The sequence below is a fragment of the Centropristis striata genome, chromosome 10, assembly GCF_030273125.1.
Source record: "Centropristis striata isolate RG_2023a ecotype Rhode Island chromosome 10, C.striata_1.0, whole genome shotgun sequence".
NCBI classification, from domain to species: domain Eukaryota; kingdom Metazoa; phylum Chordata; class Actinopteri; order Perciformes; family Serranidae; genus Centropristis; species Centropristis striata.
Window position 1 is genome coordinate 36362826 of NC_081526.1, and position 21157 is coordinate 36383982.

At 40.1% G+C, this 21157-nt stretch overlaps 1 protein-coding gene across 1 annotated transcript in view; it reads left to right on the forward strand.

Moving 5' to 3' along the window:
* The first annotated feature begins 442 nt into the window (after positions 1-442).
* Positions 443-21157, forward strand: part of enox1 (ecto-NOX disulfide-thiol exchanger 1) — a 52648-nt gene continuing 31933 nt past the window's right edge. Inside the window, exons 1-5 of the mRNA XM_059342392.1 lie at positions 443-542; positions 11921-12049; positions 17857-18024; positions 19295-19501; positions 20230-20463. Coding sequence (XP_059198375.1) covers positions 443-542; positions 11921-12049; positions 17857-18024; positions 19295-19501; positions 20230-20463 — 838 coding nt within the window. The remainder of the gene's footprint in view (positions 543-11920; positions 12050-17856; positions 18025-19294; positions 19502-20229; positions 20464-21157) is intronic.

Consider the following 21157-nt stretch of genomic DNA (forward strand, 5'->3'; position numbering starts at 1 on the left):
TACGGAGATATTTATGTCATTTAGACAAAGCTTTTAGTTTATGGTCCCTGAGAAGATTCTGCCCCCTGTTGTGATATCTCTGGTTGTGTGTATGGAGAGACGAGCTGCTGCAGCTTTAATAATGTTCCTGCAGCGTCGTGTTTCCTCCTGACAGACAGACATGTTTCCTGTTTGTCTCTCATTAGTCAGACAGTCATGAAGCATCTCCGGTTTCTTTATTCTGCAGCCTGGCGTCATCACTGACCCCCCCCCCCCCCCCCCTCAGGCCTTAAATGGATTAAATGGATGAAACTGGAGCCACTACTAGCATCGGCTGAATTTTAAGCAATCCACGGTGGATTGATTCACAGAGTAAAGAGCAGCAGAGCTGTAACTGAGACGCACACACACACACACACACTCACATGTGTGTGTGTGTGTGTGTGTGTGTGTGTGGGTGGTAATGGAGGCCTTTGTAAGTAATGGTGACAACTTTGAAGTGGATTCGCTGGGGGATTGGGAGCCAGTGGAGGTTATGGAGGACAGGAGTGATGTGGTCATGGGTACCAGTGTGTGAGGAGATGAGCAGCAGAGTTTTGGATAAACTGTACACTGTAAAAAAAGAAAAGTTGGGTGAACTCAAAATTTCAAGGCAACAAACTTCGATAAAATTTTAAGTTGGACAATTAAACTAAATATTTTAAGTTTTGTTTTTGAGTTTGCTCAACTCTGAATTCAGATTTTTGAACTCATAATTTTACATTGTAATAACTTTTAATCCTGACTTCTGCTAACTTCTGCAATGTGCTGAATTGGCACGATTGTAATGCCGCTATGAAATGTCAGCTAATGTTGGGACCAGAATTTTGAGTTAGCATTGACACGCTAATGGCTACTCTTGTAGCTGTAACAAGCAGCGCCGCTAGCATCAGTTAGCCGCTAGCATCAGTTAGCCGCTAGCATCAGTTAGCCGCTAGCATCAGTTAGCCGCTAGTATCAGTTAGCCGCTAGCATCAGTTAGCCGCTAGCTTTCGCTGATGACCGAATTTCACCGCTTTCCCGCATTTCACAACAAAGAAATAAGAGTTATCAGAACTATTGTCCCTTGTTGTGAACCCCAACTTAAAGATATAAGTAACAACAACTCACCAACTTGTTTTTGAGCAGACAACTGGCTTCCTTTGTTGTGCTAACTTACATTATTGCCCTAAATGTCAATAATTTATATTTCCAAGTTTTACCAACTTAAATCACTGTTTTAGGCCAAAAAATACAAGTTGGCTTTTTTTGCAGTGTAGTTTCTTGAGTGTTTTGGATGGTGAACTGTAGAGCAGGCTGTTGCTGTAGTCAAGTCTGGATGTGATGAATGTGTGGGTGAGGGTCTCAGCAGCTGGAAAGGTGAGGGGTGGACGGAGGGGTGGATATTCATTATATTGAAGTACATTACTGTTTTACACAGTAATGTACTTTAATATAATGATTATATAGGTTTTAAACTATCTGATGCTGTGAGGCTGGAGTTAAACACACGGACAGGAAGGGAAATGAATGTTTTGCTGCCTCAGTTTGTGCATCAGGAGATAATTAGTGCTGATGAAGCCTTTCACTGCTCGTTCTGCTAATTTCAGTTGTGCAGGGCAGTGAGCTGACGGAGATAATCACTGCAAACAAACACTGACGGCTAGTTCACTGCTCCTACACACAGCTCTGCCTTTATTTTATTATTATTATTATTATAGATAGATATTTTATTCATCCTCATGGAAAAAATAGTGATCCGACATGTCAGAACATAATGAAGAGGTGACGTCTTCAGACACTTATAAATGTTTATTTCATTTGTATTAATAATAATTCGTCAGAATGAAAGTAATTCACTAAATCAGCTACAGAAATCCTGGAATCAGTAAAACACTATAAAACCTGCAGGGTTTTCACGTTAAAAGCCTGAAAAGAAAGATGTTTTGCACTTTGAGCCTTGCTTTAAGGCTTTTATTGTGAAACTTCTGCTCCGTGTTTTTGACGGTAGCTTAACAACAACAAAAACAGTATTTCTGTTTAAGAAATGAAAGTTTAAAGTGTGACGTAACTCTTGTTGTTCAGAGACAGAAATAAAGGAAATAAAGACATCTGTCTTTCTGCTCCTGGACCAAATATCTGATATTCTACAGGAGCTTGTTTTGTCAGAATAAAAGCCCCAACATTGTACACTAATTCTGTCCTCAACTCATTGTTAGTCAATTTATCATAATTTTACATTTCTACACATTAATTCCATAAGAGAACAATGTCCAACTCAGATACAGAAATCCTGAAATCAGTAAAACACTATAAAACCTGCAGATTTTTCACATTAAAAGCCTGAAAAGAAAGGTGTTTTGCACTTTGAGCCTTGCTTTCAGGCTTTTATTGTGAAACATCTGTTTTATTGACGGGAGCTCAACAACGACCAATAGATTGGAAGCAACAAAAAAAAACTTCCTGCAGGTTTTTCCACATTAAAAGCCTCCATGGAATCAGATCGGTCACCCCTTTTAGTTTGGCGTTAAGGCTTTTATTGTGAAATAAAAATGCAAATCAGCAGATATTCATTATTTTGAAGCAGGTGCAAAAAAATTGCTGTGTTTTGCTTAAAAAATAAAAATAAATAAAGTATGTAACTGAATAATATATTAAAACTGTTATTGTCAATATTTTGCTGTTTTTTTAACTTCAGGGCAAAAACAAATTTAGTCAATCAAACTTCCTGCAGATTTTTCACATTAAAAGCCTCCATGGCTCAAAATGTTTGTGTTTTCACCATTTTTTTTTAAAATAAATGTGTGAATCAGCAGATGTGGAGCTGCAGATGTTTATTCTCCGTTTATACGCTGATGAGACATTAATGTTAATGCAGATCGTTCTGCTGTGAGCTGAAGGGATCCAGCTGATTGGCTGTCTCTCTCTCTCTCTCTCTCTCTCTCTCTCTCCCTCTCTCTCTCTCTCTCTCTCTCTCTCTCTCTCTCTCTCTCCCTCTTCTCTCCTCTCTCTCTCTCTCTCTCTCTCTCTCTCTCTCTCTCTCTGTGTTTAATGGTGCCGTTCTAAAGGCTTTATTAGAAGTAATTTGCTGCAGAGCGCTGACTGATGTCCGGCCGTGACCCTGTCGCTCAGCTGAAGGGTAAAGAGGAGTCGGGCTCAGTGGAGCTGGCAGCTCACAGCTCTCAGCTACAGAGTCACAGCTTTACTATACAACATGTTGATTCACACTCTGAGGACACACATTACATCAGATATGTTTCTGTTTATCATGTTAGGCAGCTAAAGATGATTTAAATAGTAAATACATGGACACATCTCCTGCAGCGACCACGTTCATGGAAGGAGAGATGAAGAACTATATTTTGGATAACAGTTGACTGTGATTTTGCTGTATTATTCCTGGCAAATTTCCAGACAAACACGCTAAATGTTAATGAAACTCTGAGAAGGTTAATAAAGATTACATTTTTAACTATAAATTCGAACCTGGTCTCACAGGAATCCGTGAAATAGCCACAGGATAACTCAAATTTCTGCATAAAAATGGATTTTGATCACATTTCTAGCGAGAAATATGTTTTATTTTCTAAATATTCACTCATTGAATGTACATAATCACTTTGTATGTTGGAATAGCCACGGGATATATCATTAACTTGCATTGTAGCGAAATCCGTGTCAGTTTCACAGAAATTTGAGTGGTTCCGTGGCTATTCCACGGATTTTGAGTTAAGCGAATCCGTGCTGACTCAGTTTGTCTCCTATGCTGTTTGTTGGACCTTATCGCTCTTTATATTATTAAAAATAAATAAATAAATAATTCCGTGTCCTCCCTGATGCATTCTCGATGCCTGAAGAAATCACTGGACACAAAAAATATCTCATAAAAATAATTTATATTTTTAAATTTTTGGTTGTAACACACGAAAAATAGACATTTCATAGACTTTCATAGGTTAATGAAGTTAAGGACTGATGGCTAAGGATGCTGAGTAATTCAGATTAAAATAAATGAAATATTGGAAAATATAAAACATCATATTGCATATATAAGAATAAACTCTTTATGTTCAGCAGATCTGAACAGACAGTTTGGACTCTTTCAGTTATTATATTAAATACATTTTCAGTATTTTAATCACGAGAGGAGAGAAGTTATCGACTTGATATTCATTTCTAATAAAACCAAAAATAAATCAAAAAACATTTTACTGACTGTTTGAGCAGAAATAAATCAGACTATTCTGATTTTTTATCTGTTTTATCGATTATAATGATGTGTTGTGATGAATAAAAGCAGAAGAAGGTTAAAAACCTTCCTGAAGCTGCAGAATGAGCTCTTTGTCTCCAGTGTTTCCATAGATACTCAGCCTCATGAATATTCATGATGAATTATGAAACGTGTGAAGCTACACGCGGCGCTGCAGCGATCTGATGTTCACGGTGAAAACACACGAGCTCAGAGAAGAACACACATATTATATATATATGTGTGTGTGTGTGTGTGTATCAGACTGCTGCTGCAGGGTTATCATGAATAAATAACATGATGACATTCGTGTTTTATTGAGGAGAAGAAGAGTCATTTCACTCAGTTCTAACAGGAACACTAATATCATCATGTCATCATCTCAATCAGCTGTTTTTAAACATAAATAACAAAACTGCAAATAAAATTAAAGAACTAACAGAACACTTTATGTTTAGATGAATAAATAAAAACATGTTGATAGAAGAAGCACCAGACAACAGAAACAGAATCAAAATGCCTGCATACAAATATTAATACTTCTACTAATAATAATAATAATAATAATATTGATAAAAAATAGTATTAGTTTATAATAATGATAATAATAATAGTAATAATAATATCGATGATAATAATGATAATAATTATAATAATAATATTCATGATAATAATGATAATAGTAGTAATAACAATTATTATTAATAATAATAATAATAATTAATAATAATAATAAATAATAATAAAGATATTGATGATAATAATTGATAATAGTAGTAATACAATTAATAATTATAATAATAATATTGATGATAATAATGATAATAGTAGTAACTTACAATTATGATTATTTATTAATAATAATAATAATAATAATAATAATAAAGATATTGATGATAATAATGATAAAAGTAGTAATAAAATTAATAATAATAATAAAGATATTGATGATAATAATGATAATAGTAGTAATAAAATTAATAATAATATTACAAATATTGATAATAATAATAATAATAATAAACTGTGCAGCTGTGAAACATTAATAAAGAGTCAGATAAAAGCAGCTCTGTTGTTCAGAACAGGAAACTGACATCATACCTCCATGTGAGAGAACAAACATATTTACATATTTTACATAAAATAAACAACAACAGTGTGATGAGCCGTTTCCTGTCTGAGCTGTGTTGGTTCAGTGCTACAGCAGAGACTCTGTGAAGTGAATCATCAGACATGAAGCCATGTCTTTCTCTCTGCTGAAGTCATTAAAGTGAAATAAAACCATCTCTGCTATTTTTAACCCTTCGCTCTGCGTCAGATTTCCGTCTGTCGACACTTTACTGCTGAAGGAATTTATGGAATTTCCCAAAACACATTTTTATAAACGATCAGAGGAGTTGTTGCTGTGATTTATGGATCTTTTCTGAGGAACATTTGGGACTCATCAGGAACACATGTGTTGCTCTTTAAAGAGATCAGCCTGAACAACCAGCAGTTTCACAGCAACAAGAACATTCTCTGTTTTTACCATTTTAGTCCAATATTTTCTCTCTTTTAGCTCCATTTTTGGTCTCCACCAACCTCTGGGGCAAATATCTGTCTGTTCACTGTTAAACATTATCTTATATTCATCCAGAATCATTCAGACACCAAGAGATAAAACTCCATGCTGTGATCTGGTTTCAGAAACTTTAGATATTTAGTAGATTTGTGTATTTTGGCGATTTAATGAATGAAGGTGGATGCTTCATGTTTGGGTAATAACATTTGTTTCACACATTTGGTGCTAAATTTAACCATTTCCCAACCTCGAGCATAGATAAAAATGTTGAAAATTCCCTCCAGAATCCGACATTATGTAGATTTCTGTATTTTTTGTCAGTTTTGTGGTTGAGTTAAAGATATAAATAAGGTTCTTAAGGCTCAGTTGTGACTCAAAAGTTGTTTTTTTAGGGTTGAAACCATTCGTTACTCATTTGGTGCTAAATTTAACCATTTCTGACATCTCAAGAATCAATAAAAATGTCTAAACTCCCTTTAGAATCACACATTCATTCTCTCTTTTAGCTCCATTTTTGGTCTCCACCAAGCTCTAGGGCAAATATCTGTCTGTTCACTGTTAAACATTATCTTATATTCATCCAGAATCATTCAGACACCAAGAGAGAACAGTCCAAGCTGTGATCTGCTTTCAGAAAGTTTAGACATTTAGTAGTTTTGTGTATTTTGGCAATTTAATGAATGAAGTTGGATGCTTCATATTTGTGTAATAACATTTGTTTCACACATTTGGTGCTAAATTGAACCATTTCTGACCCTCAAGAATGGATAAAAATGTAGAAAATTCCCTTCAGAATCACATTATGTAGATTTCTGTATTCTTTGTCAGCTTTTATTGCATTAGAACAGGAGTTAAAGATATAAATAAGGTTCTTAAGGCTCAGTTGTATCTCAAAAGTTGTTTTATAGGGTTGACACCATATGTTATTCACATTTGATGCTAAATTTAACCTTTTTTTAATATCGAGAATGGATAAAAATTGTCAAACTTCCTCTAGAACCATTCAGACTCCAACACCAGCATAGAGAAATCAATGCTGTGATTTAATAACACATTTTTTTCACACATTTGTTGCTAAATGTGACAGTTTCTGACCCTCGAAAATGGATAAAAATGAAGAGTTAGTTTTTGTTGAGTTAGAACGAGAGTTAAAGATATAAATAAGGTTCTAAACCATTTGCTACTTACATTTGGTGCTAAATTTAACACATTTTTTACCTAATCAGAATCAATAACATGTCTAAACTCCTCCAGAATCCCACATTCAGACTCCCAGAGAGAAAAACCCATGCTGTGATCTGGTTTCAGAAAATTTCGATATTTAGTAGATTTGTGTATTTTGTGCAATTGTATGTCAGCACTTGTGTTGTGTTGCTGCTTATAGTGAATCTAGTGTCTCAGCCATCCGTCCTCTGAATGCTCCAGGTCTCTAGTTTGTGGTTGTAAAGTTTCATGAGGCTGATTCTCCTAGAGGTCACAGCATCTCATTTTATACACTGAGCTCAAGTTTCACTGCTGCGTGAGAGAAAACACGTCACCAACAGATCAGCTCAGGATGGATTTATCTGAGAGGTTGAGTCCAACTGCAGCATCCCAGTTGGCGTGTGTGTGTGTGTGTGTGTGTGTGTGTGTGTGAATGATTCAGAGATGTCAAGTGAGCTCATGAATAATAAACAGGACATGCATTCAGCTGTGAATATTTCATGGTGCGTGAAAGTGAGCAGAAACACTCAGCTGTGTTTGGCAGCGTCCACTCAGAGCTGAGAGGACGGACAGAGTCACAAACCAGGAGACAGAGACTAGGAGACAGAGACTAGGAGACAGAGTCAGGGACTAGGAGACAGAGTCAGGGACTAGGAGACAGAGACTAGGAGACAGAGTCAGGGACTAGGAGAAGGAGAAGAGAGGACGGGTTCATGAAGACGGAACAACCGGCTGAAGGTCACATCCTCCATCTGTCTCCGATAAATAACTCTGTTCAGCTTCTACAACATCACAGAGTCGGGGACTAGAATCACTAGGAGACAGAATCACTAGGAGACAGAATCACTAGGAGACAGACAGGGACTAGGAGACAGAATCACTAGGAGACAGAGTCACTAGGAGACAGATTCACTAGGAGACAGAGTCACTAGGAGACAGAGTCAGAGACTAGGAGACAGAGTCACTAGGAGACAGAGTCACTAGGAGACAGAGTCACTAGAAGACAGAGTCAGAGACTAGGAGACAGAATCGCTAGGAGACAGAGTCACTAGGAGACAGAGTCAGAGACTAGGAGACAGAGTCACTAGGAGACAGAGTCACTAGGAGACAGAGTCACTAGAAGACAGAGTCAGAGACTAGGAGACAGAATCACTAGGAGACAGAATCACTAGGAGACAGAGTCACTAGGAGACAGAATCACTAGGAGACAGAATCACTAGGAGACAGAGTCACTAGGAGACAGAGTCACTAGGAGACAGAATCACTAGGAGACAGAATCACTAGGAGACAGAATCACTAGGAGACAGAGTCACTAGGAGACAGAATCACTAGGAGACAGAATCACTAGGAGACAGAGTCAGAGACTAGGAGACAGAAGACCCTCTAGAGACTCTTTGGCTCTATATTTAGACTATTCAGACCCTCTAGAGAATCTTTTTCTAAGAAGTGACAAGGGACTTTTTTTTTGTTGTAAATTTGCAACTTTTTTCTCGAAATATTTTTATTTTTTAAGTTACCAAATACGGTTCTTTGCCCGATAAAGGGTTAACTGCAATGTGATTGAACTGGGCGAGCTAGCGTTACCACAAAGTCCAACATTAACATGTTAGTTCAGTGTTATTCAGAATGTAGTGGACATCCATAGGGATGAAGATGAGCAGCAGATGTGTTGTAAAGACATGTTGTCTGCTGTTACTATACTGGCTGAAAACAGGTTCTCAGTTGGTTCACAGGTTGAGAACCATCTGAGAACCACACTAGCACTGGCTGGGAACCTGCTCTGGTGGAAGAAGGGTAAGAGAGAAGCTTTAGTTCATCCTGTCGACTCTCTGAGCTGCTGCAGAGAGTACAAGTCTTTAAGTCTGTGATGCTACATTACACACACACACACACACACACACACACACACACACACACACACACACACACACACTCACACTCACACACACTCACAGGCAGTTGAGCAGTGACTCTCTGCTGGAGGTGTTTGTGTCTGTTTAGATTTCAGGTAACTGTCGGCTGAGGCCCATTAACCAGGTGACTCTACCTGATAAACACTGTGTGTGTGTGTGTGTGTGTGCGTGTGTGTGTGTGTGTGTGTGTGTGTGTGTGGTGCTTTACATAAACTCTGCTCCAGCCTGCTTCGAAGCAGAAAATTCACACTGAGATTTCTGTTCTGTGACGTCACGATTTAAAGAGACAGGCGCACCAATAAACAGCACACACACACCTGATTCACTGTCTTTCACATTAATTAAAACTGATGGTGTATGAATCAGGACGAACTGTGAGCAGTAAAGGTTCTGATTCTGTGGTTCTGCAGAGAACCAGCTGTTCTCTGCGTGTTAGAGAGCATTCCTGTCACATCATCCTAGTTGTTTTTGTTTGTTTCGTGTTATAAAGTGTCAGTAAACGGAGCAGCTGTCCTCCTGGCGTCCTGGAGCCGGAGCGACGTGCACACATGTCCTGTTCTGTGCAGAATCCAAAGAGATTAAATTTACAGTCGTATAAAACTAGTAAAGAGAGAAAAGCAGGAAGTTTGAAGTGATGATATTTCATCCTGAGGGAAACATTTCATGGTGATGTGTTACACAGAAACGTCTCTTACAGGAAAAGAAAAACTCTGATAAATCTGTCCTGAAATAAACTGCAGAGCATCTTCAGTCTGTGTGTACCATAGACTGGATATAAATAATGGAAGTAGTCACCGTGACGTCCCCCATTGGTTTGTGGCCCGTTGGAAGCCTCGAGTTCAGCGTTTATACTCGTCGCCATCTTGTTTCCAATACGTGGAGCAGACCATATTTGGACTGTGGAGGAGGAGAGGGATCTGATCAATTCAATTCAATTCAATTCAATTCAATTCAATTCAATTCAATTCAATTGGCTTTATTGGCATGACGTAACAATGTATATATTGCCAAAGCAACCATCAGAAAAAAAGATAACAAGATAAGGAAAGCAATATTTACAATAAATTATTATAATTCTGTTATTCATTTTAAAAGAAAAGAAAAACCAATAACAATAAAAGAAAGCAATATTTACAATCATTGAATTACAATCGACATATAATTTATATATTCCTGATCACTGACTACAGCCTCTCTACACCTCAACCTGACTGAGAGAAGCTGCTGCTAATTCATGTTAGCATTAACTGGGATGTTAGCTTTGGCTAGCAAAAAACAAACACAAAATGTATCTTTCTTACCTCAGAAAACTGAGCAGCGACTCCTTGGAGTGTCTGTTAGTCCAACCAAACACTGAACAAGACATTTTTACTGAACAAAACATTCAAATAAACTGTCATTAAGTGAAAATACAGTGAAAGGGTCAAAGTTATGAGACCAAATCGGTAAACGTCCTCTTTTCTATCTATATAACGTTATATATAACTTTATTGACACGTTGCCATGGATACGCATTGCTCTGCTTCTCTCCTGATGACGGCTCGCCTTATTAGTGACCTGTCATGACAGTACAGCTGATTAAAACAGACTTTATTAGCTTTATGTGTAACAACACGGTGATGTGTGTTAAACGGTGACGTTACATGTGTGTGTGAGGCCGTGATGGTGCCTGTGATGAGGAGGCGCTCCTGTCAGTCGTGTGAGGGCAGCAGAGCCCACAGGAGGAGGTGCTGTCTGGAGGACAGGTGGTTCAGATGGTTTAGCGGACGCCCACTGATCAGAGGGTCGGTGTTCGATCCCTGACCATGGTAGTCTGTCTATAGAAATCTATGAGAGAAGTCTGTTAAGTTCTGCTGCAGAAATATGAAGAAATATCAGAAATCAGAAACAGTTCAACAGTATTCTCCCATCATGCAACACTGTGTGGATATCCACTAAGTCAAGGAGCAGCAGAGTGTGTGTGTGTGTGTGTGTGTGTGTGTGTGTGTGTGTGTGTGTTGTCAGAATTGATCTGACAGCAGCTGATTCGTGTTCAGAGTCTCGGATCGCTGTCAGTCTGCTCTGATGTTTTCCAGCTTCACTCTGCAGCAAGGCAGGAAAACTAATGTCACACACACACGCACACACACACACATGCACGTACACACACACACACACACACTGTCCAAGTCTCCCAGTCTGTGTGTGTGTGTTTGTGAGAAAGAGAGAGCAGCTCAGAGCAGTTTTGTGTGTTTTCAAAGATTAGAAACTGCTGCTGAAAAGTTGTGTCACTGTGCAGGAATCAGTGTGTGTGTGTGTGTGTGTGTGTGTGTGTGTGTGTAGGATCATAACTTTGCTTCTTAATCACTTCGTGGTTCGTGAGCTCCTCTCTGGGTGATTCATCGAGGCTCTCGGGGGTTTCAGTCTGATCCTCTGCAGCTCCTTAACCCTTCACGTCCTGTTTTCATCCTCAGGTAAACCACCGCTGTGAGGTCACTGTGAGGTCACCGTGAGGTCACCGTGAGGTCGTTGCGCCGTCAGCCCGAGGGTCTGATGAGAGAGGAGAGGAGGAGCTGATATGGCCAGCGGTGAGGAGATAACACACACTCTGCCAAAATAAAAATAAAAAATTAAATTGGTATTAAAATGTGTTTTGATTTGCTTCTTTATTTATTTACTTGTGTATTAATTGCCCTTATTATTAATTTAAACAGTTTATTCATTCATTGTTAAATGTTTTTTCCTATACTTTCATTCAGACATGCTTAGAATAAATACATTTAAATGAATAAAAAAAGGAAAACTGAAATATCAATCATGTCACATTTGATCACACATTTACAAATAAAATAAATTAATAGTAAATTAAATTAACAAATAAATGTACAATTAAAGGGAAACATTAAAAACATTAAATATGAAAGTTAATAAATATGGGAAAAAATTATGCAAATTTTGTCAATTTTATTATGTTTGCATTCTGTGTGTGTTTATGTGTGTGTGTGTGTGTGTGTGTAGACGGTGCAGGGTGTGTGGGGGAGCAGACCCACCTAAGCGTCCCCGTGTCCGATCAGGGTGCCTGGGCCACCGCCATGACCAACCTGGGCATCGTCCCCGTGGGACTCAACGGCCAGCAGCTGGTCTCAGGTCAGTGATAATAATAATAATAATAGTAATAATAGTAATAATACATTTTATTTATATTGCATGTGATACAGGTTAAAAACATAACAGTCTAATTTTAAAAAGGATAAAACAGCTAAAACAGAAGAAAAAGTATACATATCTATCAATCTAAAAACCACCCGGACGGGAGGATCCAAAGGTTTTGCTAAAAAGCAAAGTTTTTAGTCCTTTTTTATGGACTGTGGTGCCCTCAGGGTGTCAGGAAGGGCGTTCCACAGCCCCATGGTGCTGAGTCTGGTTCTGGGTGTGTGGAGGCAGTTTGAGTGGGTGGAGTAGAGGGAGCGTGTTGTGTTTTGTGGGGTGAGTAGTTCTTGGGGGCAGATATGAGGGGGCATTTCTCTAGATGCATTGATGAGTTAGTAGGGAAACCTTATGTTCAATCCTGGTGGAAACAGGGAGCCAGTGAAGTTAGTGGAGAATGGGGGTGATATGTTCTGCGCCTGTCTTGCAAAATGCATATCCTCCTCTCTACACTCGCCGAGGTAGGTATTTCAGGTTCTGCCCTCCGATGGTTCGGGTTCTACCTATCAGGGAGATCTTTTAAAGTATCTTGGAAGGAAGAAGTGTCCAAACTACAAAACCTTTCCACTGGGGTGCCTCAAGGATCAGTGCCAGGCCCCCTTCTCTTCTCAATGTACACCACCTCACTTGGCACAATCATCCGCAATCATGGCCTCTCATACCATTGTTACGCCGATGATACCCAGCTGTTCTTTTCCTTCCCACCAAATGACCTCACAGTCTCGGCTCGTATCTCTGCTTGTCTTGTGGACATCTCCACCTGGATGACAGAACATCATCTTCAGCTTAACCTCCCAAAGACAGAGTTCCTTGTCATCCCACCCCGTCCCACCCTATATCAGCCTATCAATCTTCAGCTTGGATCCATGCAACTTGTGCCCACAAGCTGTGCACAGAACCTGGGTGTCATGACTGATGACCAACTGACCTTCAAGACTCGTGTGTCTTCAATTGCCAGATTGTGTCGATTCTCTCTGCTTTACGGAGGATTTGCTGGTTGCAAAAGGAACTTGAGTCTCTTAGTGTTACTCTGGTAATCTTAGAGCATGATTTCACAGTACTAGTCAGGCTGTTTCTGTCTTTGACTGAAGGACAATGATGTCACTTGAGTCAGCGGTGTCTGAAGAATAAAGACAGAAACAGAGAGAATTAATTCGGACACAGAGAAGAAGAGGTGTGTGTATGTGTGTTTGTGTGTCTGTGTGTGTGGGACAGTGATCACCATGATGGCAGTGCAGATCCAGAAGATGGAAAAATTATAATTAATTCAAATTTATGGACTTTGTAATGAGCCGACAGCCTCAGTTTGACTCCAGGCTCTTAAGGTTCCGACCTGGTGTGTGTGTGTGTGTGTGCGTGTGCATGCTGATGCTCTGATTGTCTTTAAATTGTCTAAAGTGGAAAAGCTTTAAAGCAGCTTTTAGTCCATGAGACATCAACTGAAACTGAGAATATAATAATAATAATAATTCTGCTGCTGTTAAACAGCTGATGGTGAACTGAATGCAACATTCAATGACAGTTAACACCCTCACACTGTTTGTCTCTCTCTCTCTGCTTCCCTGTGGTACATATATTGCAGTATCTACAGTACAGAATTACAGTATATAGTATATATATTGTAGTACGTCCTGACTGATGAACTCCCTGCAGATGTGTGCAGCACGTGTCTAGTTGTGGTGCAGAGAAGAGAGAATGACAGAGAATGAAAGAAAATGCATATCCTCCTCTCTACACTCGCTGAGCTAGGTATTTCAGGTTCTGCCCTCCGATGGTTCGGGTTCTACCTATCAGGAAGATCTTTTAAAGTATCTTGGAAGGAAGAAGTGTCCAAACTACAAAACCTTTCCACTGGGGTGCCTCAAGGATCAGTGCTAGGCCCCCTTCTCTTCTCAATTTACACCACCTCACTTGGCAGTCATGGCTTCACATACCATTGTTACGCCGATGATACCCAGCTCTTCCTGTCCTTCCCACCAAACGACCTCACAGTCTCGGCTCGTATCTCTGCTTGTCTTGTGGACATCTCCACCTGGATGACAGAACATCATCTTCAGCTCAACCTCTCAAAGACAGAGCTTCTCGTCATCCCACCCCGTCCCACCTTATATCAGCCTATCAATCTTCAGCTTGGATCCATGCAACTTGAAGCTTGAAGCTCTGCACAGAACTTGGGTATCATGACTGATGACCAACTGACATTTAAGGTTCATGTATCCTCCGATTTGCCCCGTACAACATCAAGAAAATCAGACCCTACCTGACCGAGCAATTGAACCAAATCCTGGTTGACATCACGCTTAGACTACTGCAACTCGCTTCTGGCGGGTCTTCCTGCTGCACCACCAAGCCTCTGCAGATTATCCACCTGCTATTCAACCAGCTGAGGAGAGCACATGTCACTCCGCTCCTCATCTCTCTGCACTGGCTTGCGGTCACATTAGCATCACATTAAAGCTTTGTCTCTTGCCTGAAAAATAGCAACGGGCACAGCCCCTTCTTATCTGAACTCCTTTGTTCAGGTCCACAAACCCTCCCGCCCACTACGCTCTCCCAGTGAAAGACGTCTGGCTCCTCTGCCGCTGAAGGCCTCTGTGTCTCAAACCAGACTCTTCTCCTCTGTAGTGAAATGAACTTCCAAACTCCATCCAATCTACTGAGTCTTTCTCAATCTTTAAGAAGAGACTAAAGACCCAAATCTTTACTGAACACCTTCACTCTTGATCTGAACAGATGACAACAATAAGTACCGCTCAGTGACCTAAAAGCACTTGCATCTTAATGGACTCAAACTTACTCTGCTATGTTTCTTGACTTCATCCTTGCTTGTGTTGTATTAACTCTCATTTGTGTGTCGCTTTGGATAAAAGCGTCTGCTAAATGACATTGTAGAATTGTAGAATGAGAGCAAATGAGAGAGAATGAGAGAGCAAATGAGAATGAAAGAGAGAGAGAGAGAGAGAGAATGAGAGAGAATAAGAGAGACAAAAAGAATGAGAGAGAACGACAGAGAATGAGAGAGAACAAGAGAGACTGAGAGAGAATGAGGTGGAGCAGCTCTCCTTTTTGTCTCTCTGTGTTTCTTGGCTCTGCCGTCCTTCCTCTCCTCCCTCTCAGTGTTTTTCCTCTGCTCTCATATTTCTCCTGTCTGCCTGGCGAGGCTGTGAGCCAGAGGAAAAATGAAGCTGGCTGCGATCGTTTGGCTCGGGGAGAAAAAGCAGCCGTGTGTGATTATGATGAATGTGTGGCAGAGAGATGTGTAATTCACCTGTCCGGGTTATCGCAGACAGAGCTGTAATGAGTTTTCCTAAGACCTGCCGGCTGCACGTGCTCAGATCCACGGAAGATTATCTCCACACTGTTCTCTGGTTATGAGCCTGAAGATTCCTGATAAACAACCACTTCTTCTCTTTTTACAAACTCTGTGTGATATATGTGAGGAAATATTCGGACCAAAATAATATCTGCACAAAAACATGAATCTTTAAATAAATGCACGAAAGGTTGTTTTCCAAAAATCATGGATCCAAAGTTTTGTCAGTGATAGATTATTATGCAAATATCAAAAATGGAAATCCTCACATTTAAAATACTTTATATTCTGCTGGAGAATTTAATCTGTGTTGTGTGTTACAAGTCAGTCAGACTCCAGATGCTGAGGCAATGCGATTCCAATGCGACTTTTCATTCTCAAGACTCCATTTCTTCATTTCCTCCTTCATTTTCACACTGTTCATAATCACCACGGCCACTAGAGGGTGCAGCTAAACAACACGAGAGAGAGAGAGCAAGAGTGAGAGAGTGAGAGAGAGAGAAAGAGAGAGTGAGATAGAGAGAGAGAGGAAGGTAAAGAATTGTATGATTTGGGGCGTGGCTTCCTTTGATTGACAGGTCACTAACAAAGCGAGCTGTCATCAGGAGAGAAGAAAAGCAATGTGTATCCACGGCAACGTGTCAGTAAAGTTATATATTAACATAAAAATGTTTACCAACGTTTAGCGATTTGGTCTCATAACTTTGACCCTTTCACTGTATTTTCATTTAATGACAATTTATTTGAACGTTTTGTTCATTAAATGTCTTGTTCAGCGTTTGGTGACTAACAGACACTCCAAGGAGTCGCAGCTCAGTTTTCTGAGGTCAGTAACATAACGTACGTAATGTAACGTACATTTAAAACTAACATCCAGTTAATGCTCCAGTTAATGCTAACATGAGTCAGTCAGGTTGAGGTATAGAGAGGCGTGTAGTCAGTGTCTTCAGTTCCCTCTCCTCCTCGAAAGTCCAAATATGGTCTGCTCCCCGTTTCAGGAAACAAGATGGTGACGCGTGTAACACTGAACTCGATGCCTCAAACAGACACAAACCAACATGTGACCTCACGGGGACTACATCCGATATTAAGACAGTCTGTGATTAGAGGAGAGAACCAGAACACACCTGAGACTGATCAGGATGAATCAGACTGTGAGCTGCAGGTGGTTTAACACAGTGATGTCAGCTGCAGGGACACAGAGAGGACACGCTGTCATCTGGACCTGTCCTCTGCAGGATGAATCTGCTTCTCGTCCTTTGTTTGTTTCTTCTCCTCCTGTTTGTTTGTGGCTGCAGCTCACTTCCTGTGCTGCTGTTGGAGGAAACACTGTGTGTGTTTGTAGAAGCTTTCAGCCTGAATCAGAGCTGTGTTCTGTCAATCCAGCTTCTCTTTCTGTCCCATTACTCTGTGAGACGTTTGTCCCCTCGCTGTGTGACGGCTCGCCTCGCCTCCAATCTCCATCACCTCCTGCTGCTCAGGGCGTGTGTGTGTGTGTGTGTGTGCGTGTGTGTGTGTGTGTTCCTGAAGATAGTGAAGCTGTTTTTCTCTCTGCTGCATGTGTGGGTATTGTCTGTATTTGGAACATGACTCCTCGTGTTCCTGCTGCAGGTTGTTCTGTTCTCATCCTGGTTTAACTGGAATGAAAAGGTGTCAGTGCAGTAAAAAGCCCTTCTGCTTCCCTCAGTGATGATTAATGTTCACGTACAAACCACAGTTTAGAGGAATCTGAAGCATTAATGAGAGCTAATGTATGTTTAATGACCTGTCTGCACAGTACTGCAGTACCTCACTGTATACACAGTACTGCAGTACCACACTGTACACACAGTACTACAGTACCACACTGTATACACAGTTCTGCAGTACCTCAATGTACACGCAGTACTGCAGTAGCACACTGTATACACAGTACTGCAGTGCCTCAATGTATACACAATACTGGAGTACCTCAATGTACACACAGTACTGCAGTATCACACTGTGCACACAATACTGCAGTACCTCACTGTACACACAGTACTGCAGTACCTCAATGTACACACAGTACTGCAGTACCAGACTGTACACACAATACTGCAGTATAACACTGTGCACACAATACTGCAGTACCTCACTGTACACACAGTACTGCAGTATCACAGAGAAGTACTCAGATACGTTCCTTAGATAAAGTAACATGACAACACAGTAGAAATATTCATACTAGTACGTCATAATACACTAAGACACCACGTTACTCATGCGGTAAAAGTATGCAAATACTCTCAACCTCCTGCAGTAAAAACAAACTATTAACAGTTTAATGCAGTAAAAGTACACAAGTATTGTCAGTTTTATGCAGTAAGTTAGTTCAACTTTTCTCTCATTTTTTATTTTTCTTACTGAAATATTGATTGTGTGTGTGTGTGTGTGTGTGTGTGTGTGTGTGCAGACTCTCTGTGTATCCAGAGGTTCGACCCCGGTCTGGGTCTCATCGCTCCCATTAACCCTCTGATGGCGGGCATCAGCCTGGTCCCGCCCCCGCCCGTTCCCCCCGACATGCCACTCGTCAAAGAGATCATCCACAGCAAGAGCTGCACGCTGTTCCCCCAGAACCCCAGTGAGACACACACACACTAACACAATCACACACACTTTATTAATAAATTATACCTTGCACGGGGCGTCAAATATGTTAATAAAAGGGTGTTATCATAAATGCTATCCCTCCCATAAGGATATCAAATATGTAAGGATGAACCTGAGCAACACTTGTGGGGATCTCATGGTTCAAATGTGTGTTTATATGGCTATTAATATTTATATTTATTTTTAATATTAATATTAATATTTATTTATTTATTTATTTATTTATTTATTTATTTATTTATTATTTATTAATATTTATTTATTATTAATATTTATTAATTATACTAAATTGTATGACTTGGTTTACTCTAAGTCACCTCAAGATGGGGCACCACTCGGTAAAACAGAGAAAAATAAAGCCAATTCACCTAAATCAGTCTCATAAAGTTATTAAAATATCAATTTGGAACACTGATTAATAATAAACTTAATAATTATAATCAAATACCACATTTATATTTAGTGATTGTTGAAGGAATTTGGAATTATTTTCATAGAAGAGGTTGACAGTGTACACCATTAAATGGACAGCATGTGTATTCCAAAAAGGTATTTATTCTAAATAAACAAGTAAAAGCAAATAAACACGCACAATCTATAGAATTCTATCAAGTCTAGATTAAATCATATTGTAAATACCATGCTGTGAAGGGATGGCCTGGGCCATGTGTGGCTGTACAAGCTTCCAAAAAACTGTGTATTTGTTGAAAGCCAACGGAAAGTATATTGTATGTAAATCAGTGTGTGAGCAAATCAAAGAAGTTAGTAAAGTTAGTTTGCATGTACGTCTGTGTAAAGCAAGGTTAACACACAACTTCAAATTATTTAGCTATACCAATATCACACCAATAATACTAAAAAAAACAACAACACATAAACCACATCATTGATTACAGGTCAATACTTTGTACTTAAGTTCTTGCTGATTTTCTTATTAGGCCCAGTTACATTACTCACAGTCCAGTGGAGGAAGGGGAGAAATCCTTTGGAAAGGGCATCGGAAGAAAGTTTTGTTTCAATAATTTGCTGCCGTGCAAATTAAGTTTCTGGCTCCTCATTGTTGTTGAGGAAGTCTTCTCTGGCAGTTGTAACAAACATGAGTTCAATCGTCTAATCTTCAGTGCAGATAAAGACTGGGAGTTATTTTCAGAATTGTTATTTATTTAAAAATCCCGACATCGGAATAGATATGACGGGGTTTAAGCTTGTCGTCATGGTGATGATGACTTCCTATCCCTCAGACCTCCCTCCCCCATCGACCCGGGAGCGCCCCCCCGGCTGTAAGACGGTGTTTGTCGGTGGTCTGCCGGAGAACGCCACGGAGGAGCTCATCAGGGAGGTGTTTGAGCAGAGCGGGGAGATCATCGCCATCCGCAAGAGCAAGAAGAACTTCTGCCACATCCGCTTCAGCGAGGAGTTCATGGTGGACAAGGCCATCTACCTGTCAGGTGAGCCGGCGCCCTCGCTGACCCCTGACCCCTGACCCCTGACCCCTGACCGCCCTCCCTCTACACCCTGTAACATGCTGCGGTTTCCTTCCTCCCCTCCAGAACTACCAGGAGAAGAATGGAAAAATACTCTGTTTCAACTGAAAATAGCAGTGGAACAATGTGATTAAACTGAATTACAAGTAAAAATACCAATATTCTACCTACAAATACTCTATTACAAGTAGAACTACGAGGAGAACAATGAAAAATGACTGTTACCAGTAAAATAATGTGAAAATACTCTGTTTCAGCTGAAAATACCAGTGGAACAATGTTAAAATACTCCATTACAAGTAAAAATACCAATAAAACAATGAAAAAATACTCTATTACAAGTAGAACTACAAGGAAAACGATAAAAAAAAATGACTCTGTTACCAGTAAAATAATGGGGAAATACTCTGTTTCAGCTGAAAAAAACAGTGTAACAATGAAAAAATACTCTGTTCTGAGTAGAACTACCAGTAGAATAATGTAAAATACTCTACTCTCTACTACTGTTGAGAATAAAAGTACCAGTACAGCAAAAAAGAAATACTCAATTACAAGTAGAAAGAAGTGAAAATACTCAATAACAAGTAAAACTAAAACTAATAAACAATCCAAAAATACTCTATTACAAGTAGAACTACCAGGTGAAGACACTTTGTTGTGATTAAATCAATAACAAACCGTCTCCTCCTCAGGGTACCGGATGCGGATCGGGTCCAGCACCGATAAGAAGGACTCGGGGAGGATCCACGTGGACTTCGCTCAGGCCCGGGACGACCTGTACGAGTGGGAGTGTCAGCAGCGGCTGCTGGCCCGTGAGGAGCGCCACCGCCGCAAGATCCACCAGGACCAGCTCAGACCGCCGTCCCCTCCTCCCATCATGCACTTCTCTGAGCACGAGGCGGCCATGCTGGCAGAGAAACTCAAAGGTACAAAATCAGGTTTTGTCTAAAGTGTCTCCATTTATTTATCTACATTTGAAATGAACCCTGGTCCGTCCCAGTGAGACACTCGACATGTCAAAAGATAATCATAAAGTCGTCCTCTAAGAGCAGATCAGAGAGTCCTCAGAGTCCTCAGAGTCCTCAGAGTTTCAGGAGGAGATCTCTGAGCCGTCACCATGGAGACGAGGATGCAATAATGCCTCTAATCAGCCTGGCAGGTCTGACATCACGTCCCTCTCAGTTACCAGCTGATCTCCTGCAGAGAAACACAGAAAGAATCTGAACAATTATTGATGAAGCTGGTGAACAAACCGCTCCGTTTGTCTCCTGCAGCCTGATGTGTTTATTACACAAACAAATAACAACAGACACCAGATAGAACCACAGACCTGAGAGGACATGAAGCAGTTAAATCAGACTAACTGCACCAAATAATATTACATTTAGTAAATTATAATTAATGTCAATGCTAGTTCAGGCTAACTAGCTTGGTTAGCACGGAACATTTGTTCTTCTAAATGATCGTCCGACTCCTCAGAGCGACTTTTAGTCCGACTAAACTCTGAACAAGATTTTTAAAATGTTCCATTAAACTTTGGTAAGCTCTCCCTGCTTCCTGCTCTGTTTGACCCTAAATAGACCATATGAGAATGTTTACTGAGGTCACAAATCAAGTCAG